Source organism: Apis florea, unplaced genomic scaffold (assembly GCF_048593485.1).
Source record: "Apis florea isolate Af1SG1 unplaced genomic scaffold, ASM4859348v1 contig_2293_pilon, whole genome shotgun sequence".
NCBI classification, from domain to species: domain Eukaryota; kingdom Metazoa; phylum Arthropoda; class Insecta; order Hymenoptera; family Apidae; genus Apis; species Apis florea.
Genome location: NW_028256554.1, coordinates 5,307,905 through 5,325,119, shown reverse-complemented (window position 1 = coordinate 5,325,119; position 17,215 = coordinate 5,307,905). Strand labels below are relative to the sequence as shown.

At 21.3% G+C, this 17,215-nt stretch overlaps 2 protein-coding genes across 11 annotated transcripts; both read left to right on the top strand.

Annotated features, from left to right (window-relative positions):
- Nucleotides 1–3,316, top strand: LOC105735780 (FAST kinase domain-containing protein 4). Of its 8 annotated transcripts, none has more exons than XM_086903930.1 (10): nt 1–432; nt 797–934; nt 1,077–1,448; nt 1,559–1,708; nt 1,799–2,047; nt 2,253–2,400; nt 2,505–2,585; nt 2,653–2,811; nt 2,887–2,962; nt 3,046–3,316. In XM_086903930.1, the coding sequence occupies exons 2-10, from the start codon at nt 806–808 to the stop codon at nt 3,251–3,253; spliced, it is 1,572 nt and encodes a 523-aa protein (XP_086760056.1). In that variant the 5' UTR covers nt 1–432; nt 797–805; the 3' UTR covers nt 3,254–3,316. The 8 variants fall into 8 exon arrangements, with proteins under 8 accessions (XP_086760056.1, XP_086760062.1, XP_012343426.2 ...); XM_012487972.3 differs by having other exon boundaries at nt 354–725; XM_086903931.1 differs by having other exon boundaries at nt 389–721.
- An 802-nt stretch (nt 3,317–4,118) lies between these two features.
- AP-1sigma (AP-1 complex subunit sigma-2) lies at nt 4,119–11,978 on the top strand. 3 transcript variants are annotated; one of them, XM_086903937.1, is made up of 6 exons: nt 4,173–4,437; nt 4,549–4,727; nt 4,836–4,944; nt 5,213–5,350; nt 10,578–10,651; nt 11,896–11,978. In XM_086903937.1, the coding sequence occupies exons 1-5, from the start codon at nt 4,435–4,437 to the stop codon at nt 10,620–10,622; spliced, it is 474 nt and encodes a 157-aa protein (XP_086760063.1). In that variant the 5' UTR covers nt 4,173–4,434; the 3' UTR covers nt 10,623–10,651; nt 11,896–11,978. The 3 variants fall into 3 exon arrangements, with proteins under 3 accessions (XP_003694721.2, XP_086760063.1, XP_003694722.2); XM_003694673.4 differs by lacking the exons at nt 10,578–10,651; nt 11,896–11,978 and adding an exon at nt 9,174–10,024 and having other exon boundaries at nt 4,119–4,437; XM_003694674.4 differs by lacking the exon at nt 11,896–11,978 and having other exon boundaries at nt 10,578–10,847.
- Nucleotides 11,979–17,215: the final 5,237 nt, after the last annotated feature.

The following is a 17,215-nucleotide window of genomic DNA, read 5'->3' as shown; positions in this document are numbered from 1 at the left end:
ATGACATATATATCAGTTGAAATAGGTTAGATTATTTCTTTTCAATAATAAAACAATGTAGTCATTTTATCTAGATAAAATATTATCTGGATATAAATTTAAAAAAAAAAAAAATATGGATTTTTTAATAATTATTGTACAATAATAATTATATATAATAATGTATATAACTAATATATATATACAACACAACACTGCTTTCATCATCAAAAAAAAAACAAAAACCTAATTAATATTATAATATTAATTTTATTTTTTAATCATATATTATACTTTTTTTTTAAATAAAATGTATGGAATTGAGAATAAAAACTATTATTTCAAATTAGTTTATTAATTTAAAAAATATATTCATTACGCATTTATCTAATTAACTAATAAAAGAAATATATATATAAATTTACAAAATAGATTTTTTAATTGTATTTTGAGGTGAGAAAAATTTAATAATAGCATATAGCAATAGTATATATTAAATTATAAAATGAATTATATTTCTACGTCCTTGAATATAAAATGAAAGTTGATACTAGAACGAAGTTTTTTTATCTATGATTAAGGTTATAGTGAACTAGATCTTAACCTTATAATGAAAAATTTAGTGATTTCTACAATTTATAAAAAATAAAATAATTTTTGTAATTTTTTAAAATTACTCTTTTGTAAATAATGTAAGTCAAAACTTATTTGACGTTCTTAATAAAAATCTTTCGCAAAATCAGTATGTATGTATGTGACGATTCACAATATCTATATTGTATTGTTTTTATTCTTCTTATATAAATTAATATTACAGTTCATAAAAATGTTGCAATTTAATGGAACAGTTTATAATATTGCAACTAGACTTACTTCTCGACTTTTATGGCGATTAAATGCAACATTGACTACAAATGCAGCTACAGTAGCTTCTGAATCTAAAGTTAACATTAAGGTAAAATTTTATATTTTTAAATAAAATTTAAATAAAAATATGATTATAAATTTATTTTATGTAATAGATTTTTTAAAAATATTTCAATCATTAAATATTTTATTATTAATTATTATTATTAATAAAAGTTAATTTATTAAAGCTTAATGATCAAATAAAAGAGATAAAATCACATGTTACAATGATGAATAATACACAATGTATGGAATTTAATGAATTAAAAATAAAATTGTGCAAAGATTTAAATATAAAATCTGTAATTATTACTAAGATTGAACAAGCACAAAGTATAAATGAACTATTTGAAATTATGAAAATATCTTTGTCTCAAGATGATATTTTGAATGCTCTTAAAATTATTACAACGTGGATAACTGAAAATAATAAAAATGATTTAAATTTCACAAATAAACAAAGTTCAGAACAAACACAAAAAAAAAATAATGAAAAAAAAAATTTGGACATTAATGATATATCTGTTTACAATGACTTATCAACATCTGAAATGATTAAGGTAAAAACCTGAAATGATATAATTTAATTTTTACATATTTAACATATAATATTATATATTATAATATTAAATATATAAATTTAAATATATTTATTTATGATTTGATACAGGAAATAAACAAATTAGCATATGAGGGCAATAGAAATATAAAGCTTTTAAATTTTTTCTTTCAAAATATTATTGAATATCATAATGTATTAAGCGCAGGAGCATGTTCAAATTTAATGTTTAGTATGTGTAAATTATCTTATTCAGATGAGGTAAGATAATAAAAGAAAATTATATATATTTAATTCTGCATGAAAAATTAATGATTAATAAATAGAAATGTAAATTAAAATTTATTATAGAGATTACTTAAAAAAATTTGTAAGGATTTCATACAGAATAAAAAAATTGCAAAAATAAAAAATATAACAACAATTTCTATACTAAAATCTATGGCACAAGTCAGGTATAAAAACGATAAATTTTTAAATCATATATGTGAAGATATTATTAATTCTAAAATTAATTATACAATCAAAGAAATTACAAACATTTTACATTCATTTGCAATATTAGGTTATTATTCTGATTATGTAAATAAATTAATAAAGGTACGTAATATAAGAAATCCTAAGATAATTATAATTATTTAATTTTTTGTATTGCATCTTTAAATTAATTATCATTTAAATATTTAATTTTTTATGCTTTTTATATTTAAATATTTTATAAATATATTGACATTAAAATTAAAAATTATATATTGAAATATAATATTATTATATTATATAATATAATATTATTATATTTATATAGATATATGTATCAAATATCGAATATGAAAAACTTGGATATTCTACAAAATTAAATCTTATATGGTCCTTTGCTGTATTCAAAATATTGCAAAATATACATGCTACATATGTATTAGATGAAGAATTTGTTTCAAAACTAATGTTAATTGGTTAGTATATATTATAATTTTAATATTTATAACTAGAATGATTATTATACATTATAATTGCATATATTATGATTGTATTTGATTGTTGTTAATATTTATTATAGATGAGAAACAGAAATTAACTCATCAATTAAAGTTATTAAATATTAATGGATATGCACAATATGCACTCAAAGATTATTTTGGTAAGTAAAAAGTATATATTATTTGAAGATGATAAAAAGATATTAAATTTCAATAAATATGTTTTAGGACCCTTTCTTAATAAACAAATTGTACCAGATATAGTAAATATTCGTTCAAAACAAAAGAAACTATATGTTGATGCACTTGAAATAACATTAAAAAATATGTTACCATCTGCATCTTATTATAAAATGAATATAAATACCAAAATGGGATTTCTTTTAGGTATTTATAAAAATATTTAGTAATTTATATTCATTAAAAAATAATATATTATATTTAAATAATATAATATTACAGATGCTGAATTATGTATAGATTTAAACTTTAATTTTATTCCTATAGACGATGTTAATCAAGATAAAAATTTCATTAAGTAAGAAAAGAATAATTTAAAATTGGATGAATGTAAATTTTAGTATAATATAATAATAACTAATATATATAATTAATTTTCAGAATAGCTTTAATATTACTTGATTATTATGATATGTGTTTGGGAGATTTAACTCATCATGGTTTAATTAAGTTACATTCTCATTTATTAAAATGTAAAAAATATGAAGTATTGCATATATCTTACCAATATTTTGGTATAGAAGATAAACTTGAAAGACGTATATCTTATTTAAAACGTCAGTTATGGAAAAAATTTAAAAAGACATAATAATCATCAAATATGATTTCATATTATGTATTACTTGATAAATAAAAAATTTTTAAGATGTAATTATGCTTATTATATAATTCGTATTCTTTTTATTTATTATTTAATATCTTATTTTTATTTCATTGTATTTTATTTTTTTATTTCATTAATACTCACAATATAAAAATTCATAATTTATAATGTATTTCTTTAAAAATATTAAAAATATATATTAAATGTTCATTTCATTAATTTATTATGTAATTATTATAGTATATGTAATTATTATGTATTTATTATGTATTATAGTATATTAATAGTAAATTTTTGCTTTATATTTAATAATAGAAATATAATTTATTTTTACATTAAATATTAAATATATCATACAATTAAAAAAAAAAATGATAAAATGTGTTCAATTAATATCCTATATCTTATTTATTCTATATCTTATTATTTATGATAACGCATCAAGAGGAACAAATAATGGGAGAACAGAGATAGAAAAAAATTATTATAATCAGGGTTATCATCAAGACAAGTAAAACTCTTTTAAAAAATCAATTTTAAAGAGAAAAAATTATATACAAAAATATCAATTGAATTATTTTATTAAATTATGTTCGATTTAAGTTTACATTAATTGAAATGAGACGGAGATAAAGAAAGATGACTCTATTTCATATGATTTTTAAATTCCATAATACGAAAAATATTGTGTCATGTTTTTATGCTTTTTTTCTTGTTTATACTCAAATCACAACATGAAATATAGAATATGAAATCATAAAATCAAAGATTTAATAATATGGATGAGGTAAAGATAAACCTACACGTAATCTCTGATGGTAGATTTATTCTTTACTCCCTATATAACTCTGTAATATTATATTTTTGTGTACATAATAAAATTATATGTATTTTAATATTTTTTAATACACTTTATATTATATAATTGTTTTTTCTTGTAATATTATCTAATATGACATTTTTTTAAATAAATTAAAGTTATTCAATTTAAGAATTCAAGATATAATTTCTTTCATTGATACTTGCGCCATCTCTTAAAAATGTGTGATTAAATGTGAACAGAATTACTCATATTAAAATTGGAATAGACTTTTTTTTATTGTGATTTATCGAAAAGTGCTGTGATTAATTTTATAATCCTTTTATAGAAAAAAATTCGTTTAAAGATGGTAGAAAGCTATTATTAATTTTATTGTCAAAATTAAATAATATATACATATTATTAGTAGCATTTTAAATAATGTTAAATTTACTTGTATAAAAATATTCCATCTTTTTAGATGCAATTTATGCTATTATTCAGCCGTCAAGGAAAATTACGTTTACAAAAATGGTATGTGGCTCATCCTGATAAATTAAAGAAAAAAATTACACGAGAATTAATTACAACAATATTGGCACGAAAACCAAAAATGTCAAGTTTTTTAGAATGGAAAGATGTTAAGGTTGTCTATAAAAGGTATATTATACTGCTAATTATATAAAATTTCTATTAGAATAGGACAAATACTATATATATTATTTGAATGATATATTATTTTAAATAATAAATCATTTTGTTCCTCAGATATGCCAGTTTATATTTCTGTTGTGCAATAGAACAAAATGATAATGAACTATTGACATTAGAAATTATACATCGTTATGTTGAATTATTAGATAAATATTTTGGAAGTGTAAGTACTGAATTTAGTTATTTATTTATTATTAGAATATATATTTCTTTAAAATTTATCGTATATTTTTATTAGATTTATTATATAATATTTTATAATAATTAGATTTATTATATATATAATAAATGTAATCTATGAAAATATGAGTTTAAAAATTACATTGCATTTTTAATTTTTAATATAGAACTTTGTAAATAAAATAATATTAATGTTTTTATTTTATTTTAGTTAATTAATATTTTTAATATTAATATAAATATGTTAATAGGTTTGTGAGTTAGATATAATTTTCAACTTTGAGAAAGCATACTTCATCTTAGATGAATTATTGGTTGGTGGTGAAATTCAAGAGACTAGCAAAAAAAATGTCCTAAAAGCCATCGCAGCTCAGGATTTACTACAGGAGGTTAGTTATGGGGATGTACCCATTGAGTTGTGACTTGTTCTTTTTAATTTTAATGATATTATAATTTTTTCCTGTTATTTTCTAGTAATATTAGAGAATCGTTTTAACATATATATTTTGTTGACAATTATATATACATTTGGGTTTAAAAAAATTAACATATAATTTTTATTACATTTTATCTATTAACATTCATTACTATATCAGTACCTGCAAATTTGTTAAAACGATTCTTATATTATATTTAACCATCAATAGTTGGTGTGTAACATTCTTATTAAAATCAAATTTCATTCTGATTAAGAGGTACTTATAAAAGATACTAGAATCTTTTGGCTGATGTATATGTGGAGCATGTTTGTAGCCTATTTACTCTGGATAAAATAATGTGATATATATAATGGGTGAAATATAAATATGTATACATTTATATTTGGATACATATGTATAAAATATTAAGTATATGACTTGTATATATATTTATATACTACATAAACTATATTATATTATATTATATATATATATATATATATATATATATATATATATATATTATAATATTGAGATTAAAAAAATGGAAAAAGAAAAAAATTAAAGATATGAAACAATAGTTTTTAATATGAAAATATTTATCATATTGTTTTAATACCTGGAGGAACTGGGTTGTAATGATATGTTAATGTTTATTAACAGTATAATATCTAAATTGCATGATGGAATGTAATTTTTTTGATTCATGTGTTGTTATTTTTTTTTATTTGATATTTTTTTCATGTTTCCATATATTTCATATGCTATATATATTATATATTTTTACAATTTGAAAATAGTTCTATTCTTTTATGTAGTTTATCACAAAATACTTGAAATTTTTTATTAATGTTTAATGTATGTTGTATTAATTGTATTTTTGTAATATGTAATTATTGTTATGCTTTGTACAAAATTTTATATTAAAAACTTTATTATGGTTAATTTGTACAAGCAATCATTGGCAATATTTTTTATTATTATGAATCATAAATATGATTCATTTCTTTTGTGTAAATAATATGATGTGTCATAAAATAATTGTAGTTATATAGTATATATATTATAAAATCAGGAAAACATAAAAAATGTCTGCTCATTTTTTCTAATAATATAAAATAAAACAAATTTTTCATATAGATAAATATAATATATTTCATATTTAAAAATATTGTAACTCTTTATTTTCTTTGTAGCTAATGCTGTGTGTATAGAATGCTTATACGCTTATTTTCTTATTAATGTAAGTGGGCTTACACGTTTTGTAAATTTTTATTTATAATGTACGCAACAGCATATCTATAGCAATGAAATTAATGTTATGCAATGTTGTTGCCATATTATTTTATTATCAAATATTAAATTGTATTTAATAGAACATTGTATTTAATATATTTTGCAAAATTAACAATAATATAATATTATTATTATTTTTAATATTTTTTTATAATAATATTTTTTAAATTCAATTAATTACATTGTATAAGAAAAAAACAATTAACTATTTTTATAAAAATGAATTTGTATTAGATAAATAAATGTTATAAGTTTTTTAAATATTTTATAATCATACATTACAATATAATTACATATAATTACAATATAATTAATAGATAATATTATAAAAATATTGAGAAGATATATTACTATCATATTTAATTAGTTAATCATATTTGAAGTTTTTTTTCATGTCAGAAATATAAAAATTTATTATTTATTATAAAATATTTAATATGATAATATTATTATAACAATAATGTATTTAAAGTTTATTCAAAGATAATATAATAAATACATATGTTGCATTTTGTAAATATAAAAATATAATCTCTATAAACATGAAAATTTAAGAAAAATATTAATATTATTTTTAAAAATTCTCATTAATATTTTACAAATTATTATTTATGCTTAATTAAAGGAATAAAAAAATATAATTAAATATGATAAAAACAAACTAAGTATTTTACTATAATAATGTTTATAATTTTTATTAAAAATTTTTAATTAATTATGTTAAAGATAAAATATATTAAAATTTTTTTAAATATAAAATTTTTAATATTAATGAAAATAAAATAATTGATAAAATGAAATAGATTTATGAAATTTGAACTTTAAATATAATTAATTTTTTTTTCCACATTTTTTGATATTTAAGATTATGAAATATTTTGCTATAATTTACAATTTTTTTTAAATTAAATCATAATAAGAATAAAAATTCAGTTTATTCAACAAAATAAATATTTTCTTTTAAAATAGAATATTAAAATGTATTGTTACAATATTAAATACCAAAACCAGAAATTTTATAAAAAAATATTTTTAAATTAATGTTGTTTAAACAATATTTTTTCTAACAAATTTTAAAGATCATGTTTTTGTATCATTATACAAAAAAGTCTTTTAAATTATATATTCAAAATTGTGTTATGTTTTTTTTCTAAGTTGTAAAATAATTATATAAAATAATATATATTTGATTTTTAAAAATTTTATTTTATTATTATTTTTTATTATTTTGTTATTATTTTTATACTATGAATTCATTAAATAATATAATATAATAAATATTATATTAATTTCGATTTTTTTTATTTTCTTATATTGTAAAATTATATTCTAATTTAATTGTTTATTTATCATGGAAATAATTGCAGTAAAGAATATGATGCTATGGAAATGCTGTTGTTCATAAGTAGTTATTAAAATGTATGTATATATTTTTAAATTGTAATAAATATTAAGCGTGGTCAATCATATTAATGATTTTATGTAATGATATTGTTTGTGATCTATATGATACCATAAATGGTATTCATTATAAGTTCCTACAATGCGGAAGTATGCTTGTATGTTTATTTTTATAGATTTTTTTATAGCATTCATATATAAGGTAATTCATAGCTATATTTTATTTGGATAATATATATATATATCTTATATATATATATATAAATGAATAAATTGATTAGTATTAATAATTGACATTTTTGCACAAGATTTTGAATTATATTGAGACTTTATTTTATTGTATAAAAGATGATTTAAATTATACTTATATAACATTATTATGTACAAATATTTTTTTAAATTTAAAGTATAATTGTAATCTTTACACAAAGTATAAATATTATATTTTGTGATGTATTAACAGAAATTTTTATAATAAAAAATAGTATATTTTTTATTTATTAGCTTTATCAATTGTGTCATAAAAATTTTAAATGTTGATTGATTATAAAAGATTATATTTAAATTAATTAAAATTTTTATATAATATCATAAAATATAATAGCAATTTAATATTTTTAAGGAATTAGTATTTAATAAAAATATTTCATATTTTAATTGTTTAAACTAGAAAGTATTTAAACTAGAAAGAAACTGGTTTATTAGCAAGTTGATTTCATATTATCAAATTAAATAGGAAGATAAACTATAATATGAATAAAAAATATAAAAATTATAGTAAATAATATTAAAATTCATGTTTAATCTATCAACATACTATTTATTATAGATTTGTTGCATTTGAGATGCATTTGAATTATTAATTAAGAAATAATAAAGTATTGTATATAAAAAAGATTTTAATTTATTTTTTGATTTTTAATATATTTTGTAATATATATTTTATATAATATATATTTTGTTTTATATTTTATACATTGTATATTTTATAAGATAAATTAGTAGTAAAATTTAGCTCAAGATCATTATTCCATTACTAAGGACACATCTAGAAATACACTAAAGATTAGTTAGAATATTTGTTTTTTTGTGGAAGGATGAAGCTGTGGAAGGTGCCCTGCGGGAGATAGGGCTTTTATAGGTGCTGCGTTGTTGCATGTCCTCCATGGCCAATCTGTCAACCCACACATCAAGAACTGGAGCAGACTCATCCACTGCATGATGTCATCATACATCTCTACTTTTTCTATAGTTATTGAACATAAATTTTTTACATACCATTAAAAACCCTTATAAATTTAATATTTAAATATTAGTATATTTTTTATAGGCGAGTGCTATAATATAAATAGATGTAATAGTAATGTTCATGTAGTTTTATTATGTATTGTGTGTATATATATATACAATATTATATGTATATATATATTATATTTTACATATATATACTACACATAAAACTATAATATATATATTTACTTCATATATATATAAACTTTATATATATTATACATTAATATAATATTTATATTATATATATTATAATATATATATATATATTATAGAATTTTTATTATTATAAGATTGCTTTTCATTTTATCATTGAACAGATAATAACAAATAATATAGTTAGTCTCATACTATGGCAATAAAATAATGCATATTTAGAGTGTCATCATTTTTTCATATATGAACATAAAAAAAATATTTCAATAATATTTATATTATTTTTTAATTGCATAAAGAGTTTTTCTCTTACATATGTGATATAGTATTATTATTTCTAAATATATTTATTTTAGTATTTAATTAGAGATAAATATTTAAAGATATTACTTTTATATGTGTATATGTGTATATACATAAACAATGTCAATTTTTAATATTATAACTTTAACACAATAATAATAATGGTAATAAATACATGCAAAGCAGTTTTTATACAAATGTATACAACATTATATATTACCTTTTCCATGTAATTAACCCAGTATGTATATATTTATTTTTATTGTATTTACACTCTTTCAGGTTTGAATAAGCTATATTTATAATTATGTCTATATAAAATAAAGGTGTTAGAATTTTAATTTATTCATTGTTAGAAAGATTTCTTATGCATTAAATTTTATCAAGTTTATAATTTCTACTTATTGTAAATGCAGAGACATTCTGTATGCAGCATGCAATACAGACATATCTTTGATTGATGCTTAAGCATTTTAAACGAAGCAATAAATGAACATGTGCTTTGTGCAGCTTTGTGTATCCATACAAGTATATACTCAGTTATATGAAAAGGGTTCAGTTCATCATTTGAAGCTGCATCAAGGAGATTACTTAATTACGAACTAGGTACGTGTTTGTTTATATATTTTCATTATTGTATATTTGCGTTATTGATAGTGTGCAGCATCAAAGAAATTGATCCCTCTTCATATCCTTTAGATGTTTCTTTTGTTTAGATCTTTAATTTAATAATATTATTTCTATGTTTCAGGAGGAAACTCCACAAGGTTTTTTTGAGGATCATGGTCTGGGATAATACTTTCTAAACAATATATCCAACTTCATGTAAGTGGTGTATTCTTACAACACTGCTTCAACATTCCAGAATTCTATTTACAATAAGCTTTATCAATTAGATTTAAATGTATGGTACTGCAAAGATACATTTAAATTATGTTTTAATTAAAATCATGTTTTTATTATAAAATTTTATTTAAATGTAATTACATATAAAAAGTTATAATCACTGTTTGAAAAATCACTGAAATCTAGTTATTCTATACATGTTAAAAAATAGACAAATTGTTTCTCTTTATTAAAATATTAGCAGTACTATACTATATTTATAAACATATATTATATAGGTACATATACATATTTTTTTAAATTCATATATTATTTAACCCTTTATTTTATTTGCTTTACAAATTGATTCTATTTATTTTTATTATATTTTGTTTCTGTTTTTAATATTATTTGCAAAGAAGATGATATTATCAAATAATTGCTTTCAAAATAAAGTTTTATAATTATATTATTTGAATTATATATTATTTAATTCTTAAATTAATTGCGTTGTGAATTACAAATATTGTTTGTGTATTTTTTCTATTCTAATATATATATTAGAATATAAACAATAATAAATAAGGAAATATGATTTATATATAGTTATAATAAAGTTGAAATGTTTTTCAAATTTTTTTGAAATATTTAAAAAATTCAATCATTATATAAACTGTTATATCTTTTTTTCATAGATGATTTTTATTAAATTATTTATATATAATACTATATATACTATATAAAGGGTTAAATAATTAATAATTATTCAATAATATAGTTATACATGTATTAGTATATTCTTCGCGAGGTGCTTCTTAATTTTTCATTTGCATTTATTTACTTTTTTAAATTGAAATATATAAGTATTTAAAAAAAGTTATTAAAAAAAGTTTTATTAATTTTTTTTATTAATAGTGAAATATAATGAATTAATAATGAAATTGTGACATTTTATAATTATTATAAATAATAGTCAATGAATTTGACTTTGGCACTAAAAAATATACTATTTAAAAATAATTCTACAATTCAAATGAAAGCAAATTGAAAAAAAATAAAGAAGTAATATTTGAAAAAATATATAAAAATAAAAAATATTTAGAAAACAATTAAAATTTGAAAAATTTTATTTTATAAGAATTATTGTCTCGAATGGTTAGAAATGATTAGAAAAAAATTTAATTACATTGCTATAAAATTTTTTGTTAAAGCTAATATATGTTTAATATAATTCTTCTTAATAGATATACTGCATATAGAAAATTGAAGTTTTTTGAGAAATATGAATTGAAATATGTAGCAAAAATAAAAAAAAAATCGATAAAAACATTTTGATACCATTGAATCTTGATGAACAAATTATATTTTTCTCATCATGTATGCTATAAATTTCTCAACAATCGTTATCGCTGTATGAAAAAATTTTTCTTGTTATAATTAATAGTTAAATACTCGAATTTACTATTTCTTTAAGAAGTTTGAAACAGCATATCCAGTTAATTAAATATACTTTTTTATTTATTATTTAAATAATTAAATAATTTAATTAAATTTTATTCAGATCTTTTATATATTTTTATGTAATATTTATGTAATGTAAAAGTAATGGATTATTTAGGAAATCTTGAAAAGGAAAAAAAACAAAATTATAAAATACAATAATTTTTAAAACTTTAAGAATATAATTAAATATAAAAATATTCAATCAATAATTTATAATTTATCTATTAATACTTTTCTTTATTAAAATATAATATAAAAATAATTTTGAAATGTTTGCTATTAATTATAATAAAAAATTTCATTACTATAATCAATTGTTTCATAGATTTTAAACTGGATATACTGTAAAATTTCCTAAATTTTGTTGAATTGATTAATAGTAAGTGAAAGAATAGAGAAACATTGGAAAGACTTTCACCGAATGATTATGCAAATCATTTGTTTTACACAGAATGACTTATTTTAAAGAAATATATCTTTATTTTAAAGAATTCACGAAATATGTTGAGTTGGAAGTAAATATATTCAATTTATAATTTGACTATTTGTTGTATAAATAAATCATATAAAAGACCAACTCGAACGAGTTTGATTAAAAAAAATCATTATCTGAAATTATTCATTAATCACGTGTTCTGACATTAAAATCAGAAAAAAGAAAAAAATTTTTTAAAAATAGTTGATTAGTTTTGGATATATTATATGAAAATAGTTTAACAGTAATTCAAAAAGATTTCTTTAAAATCTTTCAAGAATACGTTTCATTTACGTCATTTTTTCCCATTTCCAACTTAGCGTAATTTTCTTAGATAAATTTAAAATCGGTCATTCCGTGTATATTGACTGGAAATGTGAAACGACTGATAATAATATCGATTTGCGCATCGCCCTATGATATTTTTTCAATACAGATGATTATAAAAACATTCATGTTCCTGTTAATCATCATTATCTTCTAATCATCATTATAGCAATATATTTTTGCGCGATTTCTTTTTCACCGATTCGTTCATATATCCAATCACATATATAATAGCGGGCGATAGAAATCGATATTAAAATATGCAAGTTTGTATCGTTACTAGAACCATATAGTTTATCAAATATGGAAAAATGTTTACTGGTTGTATTTAAGAGAGAACAAAAAAGAGAGAGAGAGAAAGAAAAAATTTTCATAGTAATCGCGATAAATATATAACAACTACGCGAACACTTTGGGAATTTGCATAAGGACAATAAGTTTAAGCACTGTTCGTTGAATTGTTTGTTCATTGTATTGATACAAACTAATAGAAAGCGTTATACATATCTGAAAACTATATAAGTATCCATCAGTTTTCTATAATTTACCTAGATGTAGATCGAAATGTATCGTGGTGTATACATCCACGAATTATATCATTTCAACCGGTTCATTTTGATATTCTATTTTATATTTTACTTCGATATTTTATTTCGTTTTTGTTTTGCGAGTTTCTTTAACGAGTTTGAGAAAGGTATAGTAGTTTTGGTTGATATAACGGAATGCAAAGTTTCAAGTAAATTGACAAATTAAAATATTAAGGTGATGGTATTACAAGGATTAAATAAAATTTAATAGTATTAAGTTTTAATAATAACAAATAGCGAATAGATTAAGTTAGTATCAAAGTTAAGTTAAAGTCAATTTAAAACTTGAAATCAATCAATAATTTTTTTTTTTTTTTTTAATGTCATTGTGACATCGCTATTTTGACCAAACTTACTATACTTAACAGATGATTTTTTTAATAGATTAAAATTTTGTAATCGAATATTAATTGTCAAATTCGAGAAGCAATGATTACAAGATTTATAAAAATATCGTTTAACATTGCTAGACAATATGAATGTTCACTATCTGAGAATTCGATTTATACAATGAAAGAGAAATGGATAGAGACAAAAAAAAAAAAAGAAAGATACAGAATAATATGAAATATTGATTACGATGATAAAATTAATCCAAAGAAAACAACATATTGTCTAGGAATTTCATTTTTTTGTTTATTTTATTTTATATTACATACACATACATATATATATATAATATTCATAAATAATTTCACCAAACAATATACAGAATAATTTTAAGTATATACAAAAAAAATGGCTATGGTTAAATTAAATACGTTTATTATTTTGCGTTTTAAGTATTAATAAATAATGGTGCACGTAAACTAATATAATTGCATTGTTTTCTGTACCATAAGCACTTTATATACGTAAACCTTAGGCACGTTATTATTATATATAACGATTATATTTTCGTTAGATTAATGAATATACGTAACAATACAATAGTAAAGAAACTTTTGTTCTATAGTATTTCACATAAGAAGAAATCAAAATTAGAAGTTAAGCGCTCAGAATTATTAGAATTGATGGATTAAAGAAGGATTAAAGTATTAAATAAAATTCAAGAAATAATACGAACCAATGTTAAACATATGAATATGTATTTACTATATAAATATATGAATATTATATTTGAAAAGACGATGCTTTGTGCTCCGTCCATAAATAAAATATATGATGTAAAAAAAATTTTTTTTTTCATTCTTTTCCTCTTATTAAACAAAAATTTCCACTTAATAATATATAATTTGAAAATGATAAATTGGCGAATGATTAATACGACTGTCCTATATATTTAATATTCTAAATTAAAGTTACAGTATGAACGTGCATTAAACTGTTGAATGAAGGGAATGAACACAACATGGACACGCGAATGCGTTTCCTCATCCACTTCCGATTGGATATTGAAAAATCCTATACGAGCCACGCTGTCGAGATTTTCATTATCGACGTTTGTGGTATTCATTGTCAACTATGTACTTCAAGGATTCGTGCAACAGCAAGTCGATGATGGGTGACAATAATATCGCAAATAACAATGTTGTATTATTCATAAAATGCAGGATAGAAAATGTTAGTTTTAATCGAGTAATAAATTGACAAGAACCGACTGCACGATTGATCACAAAAGTTAGAATATATCTTCTATATACGTATATTTATATTTTATAAGAATAATATATATGTTGAGAAATATACAAATTATTCTTCCGAATAATCATTCAGAATAATCGAGAAATGAGATTTAATAATAATTTCGTTTTTTAAAAAAGAAATTTCAAGGTTAATTGAGAATATATATATATTTCTTTGATCACTTATCACAACAGATGTTCCGAAGAATTTATTATCACGATTTACTAGTTCTATCAATATTAACTACAAGTTTCTTTATTGACAAATGATACGACAAGATTGAGTATCGCTTTTTTTTTCAAAATGTATCTTTCTCACGAATTGATTTCATCTTATCACTATATATATATATGTGTGTGTGTGTGTGTATGAGTGAGAAAGAGAGAAGAAAGAAAGATGAATAAAAAATAACGAATTGAACTTTTTCTTTATATTTTTTTTATATTATGACTCGAATGACTAATACAAAATAATAATGAATATATTTATGTTAATATAATCATAATTGCATTAAGTTATAAAAAAAAAATAATAAAATTTACTTATCTTAAAATTATCTAAAATAACAATTAAATTTTAAAAACGATAAGCTAGATAATGTTCCCGAGAAAATTTACAAGTATAAATTATTAAATAAAGTTAAGTTATAAATAACTAAATTTATCCCCTTTTAGATTGATACTACGTATTTTGCTCATATACATATCTACGTCCAATCAAATCAATAATGGAGACGAGACATTTACTTTTTCTAATTATATCGTCGATTCCCGTCGTTCAAATTCTTTTCATTTCTCTATTAAATTCCCATATAAGCGAATAATAAAACAGTTAATCGAAAAAATCAAATAATCATTTTGACTTTAATATCATAGACAGAAATGCTCTCCCTGAACCATATACTGAAATAATTAAAAAAACGAACTCTACTCTACATCGAATACAACGAGATGAAACGTCAATCAACGAAACAAGAGGGGGAACAAAACTCCTCCAAATTATCATCCATCCGTGTTTTTTATTCACCTCCCTTCCTAAAGCTTCTCACGTACGATTTCCAAAAAAAAAAAAAAAGAAACAACAAGCAACCAGTTCCAAGAAAGCGAGCAACATAAATAATATGCGTGCAAGAGAAGAAGCCGAGTCGAGCGACTCGTACGATGGAATGGGCTGTGTGCACGCATGAAGCGCGTTGCGCGAGAGGAACGCTGCGGATCCGCGTCGGCGCGCGAGCAGCGTCGACGGCTGGTCGTCGCTTTGACGTCGTCGAGGCGAGTCGTGGCGGCCTCGAAAGCCCCGATACGTGTCTGTGTGTATAACGCGGCGCCGTTTCGCTATAACCGGCCCCGATCGAACCGTGTTTCTCGCTTCGGGAGAGGCTGCCTTTGTTCGCGTGCACCGGGAGTCGATATCTCGGCCAGTGGCGTGTACGAAAACGGAAACGGAGGAAGCGTAGCTGCTCCTCCGGGCAAGGTAGTACAGTGGGGTGGAGCGGCGCCGTCCCGACGTCGCTGACGGACCCGATAACACCGGACCACGATTACCCAGTGCCCCAGTCTTCGTTCGCGGATGTGCGTGTACTTGCGCGCGTGTACTCGCGTCTCGTAATTGGAGGAAAGAAAGAAAGAAAGAAAGAACGGGAAAGTAAAGAAAAATGTGACTGTGAAATTGGAAAAAACGGAAAAACGATCGAGAACAGTTTCGATGAATATCGCGGTCGAGATATATGAAAGACTATTATGAGACCGATCAGGACGTTGAGGATCGTATCTTCGTTCACGAGAAAGGATCGCGTTACTTGACCTATCCGTCATATACGTATCGCGAGAAAAGGATAATAATAATAATTTTTTCCAACTCGAATAATAAATAATAAATAAACGGTTGTTTAGAAGGAAATAGACGAGACAAGAGAGAGGGAAAAGAATTATCGAAGGGAGGGGTAACCCCTGGGACAGGGGGCACCCTCGCGCGAGAACCCAGCTGGCCTGTGCATGATTCCGTCACTGCACGACGGTGGTGACGAAGGGGCTGATGTCAGTGCGG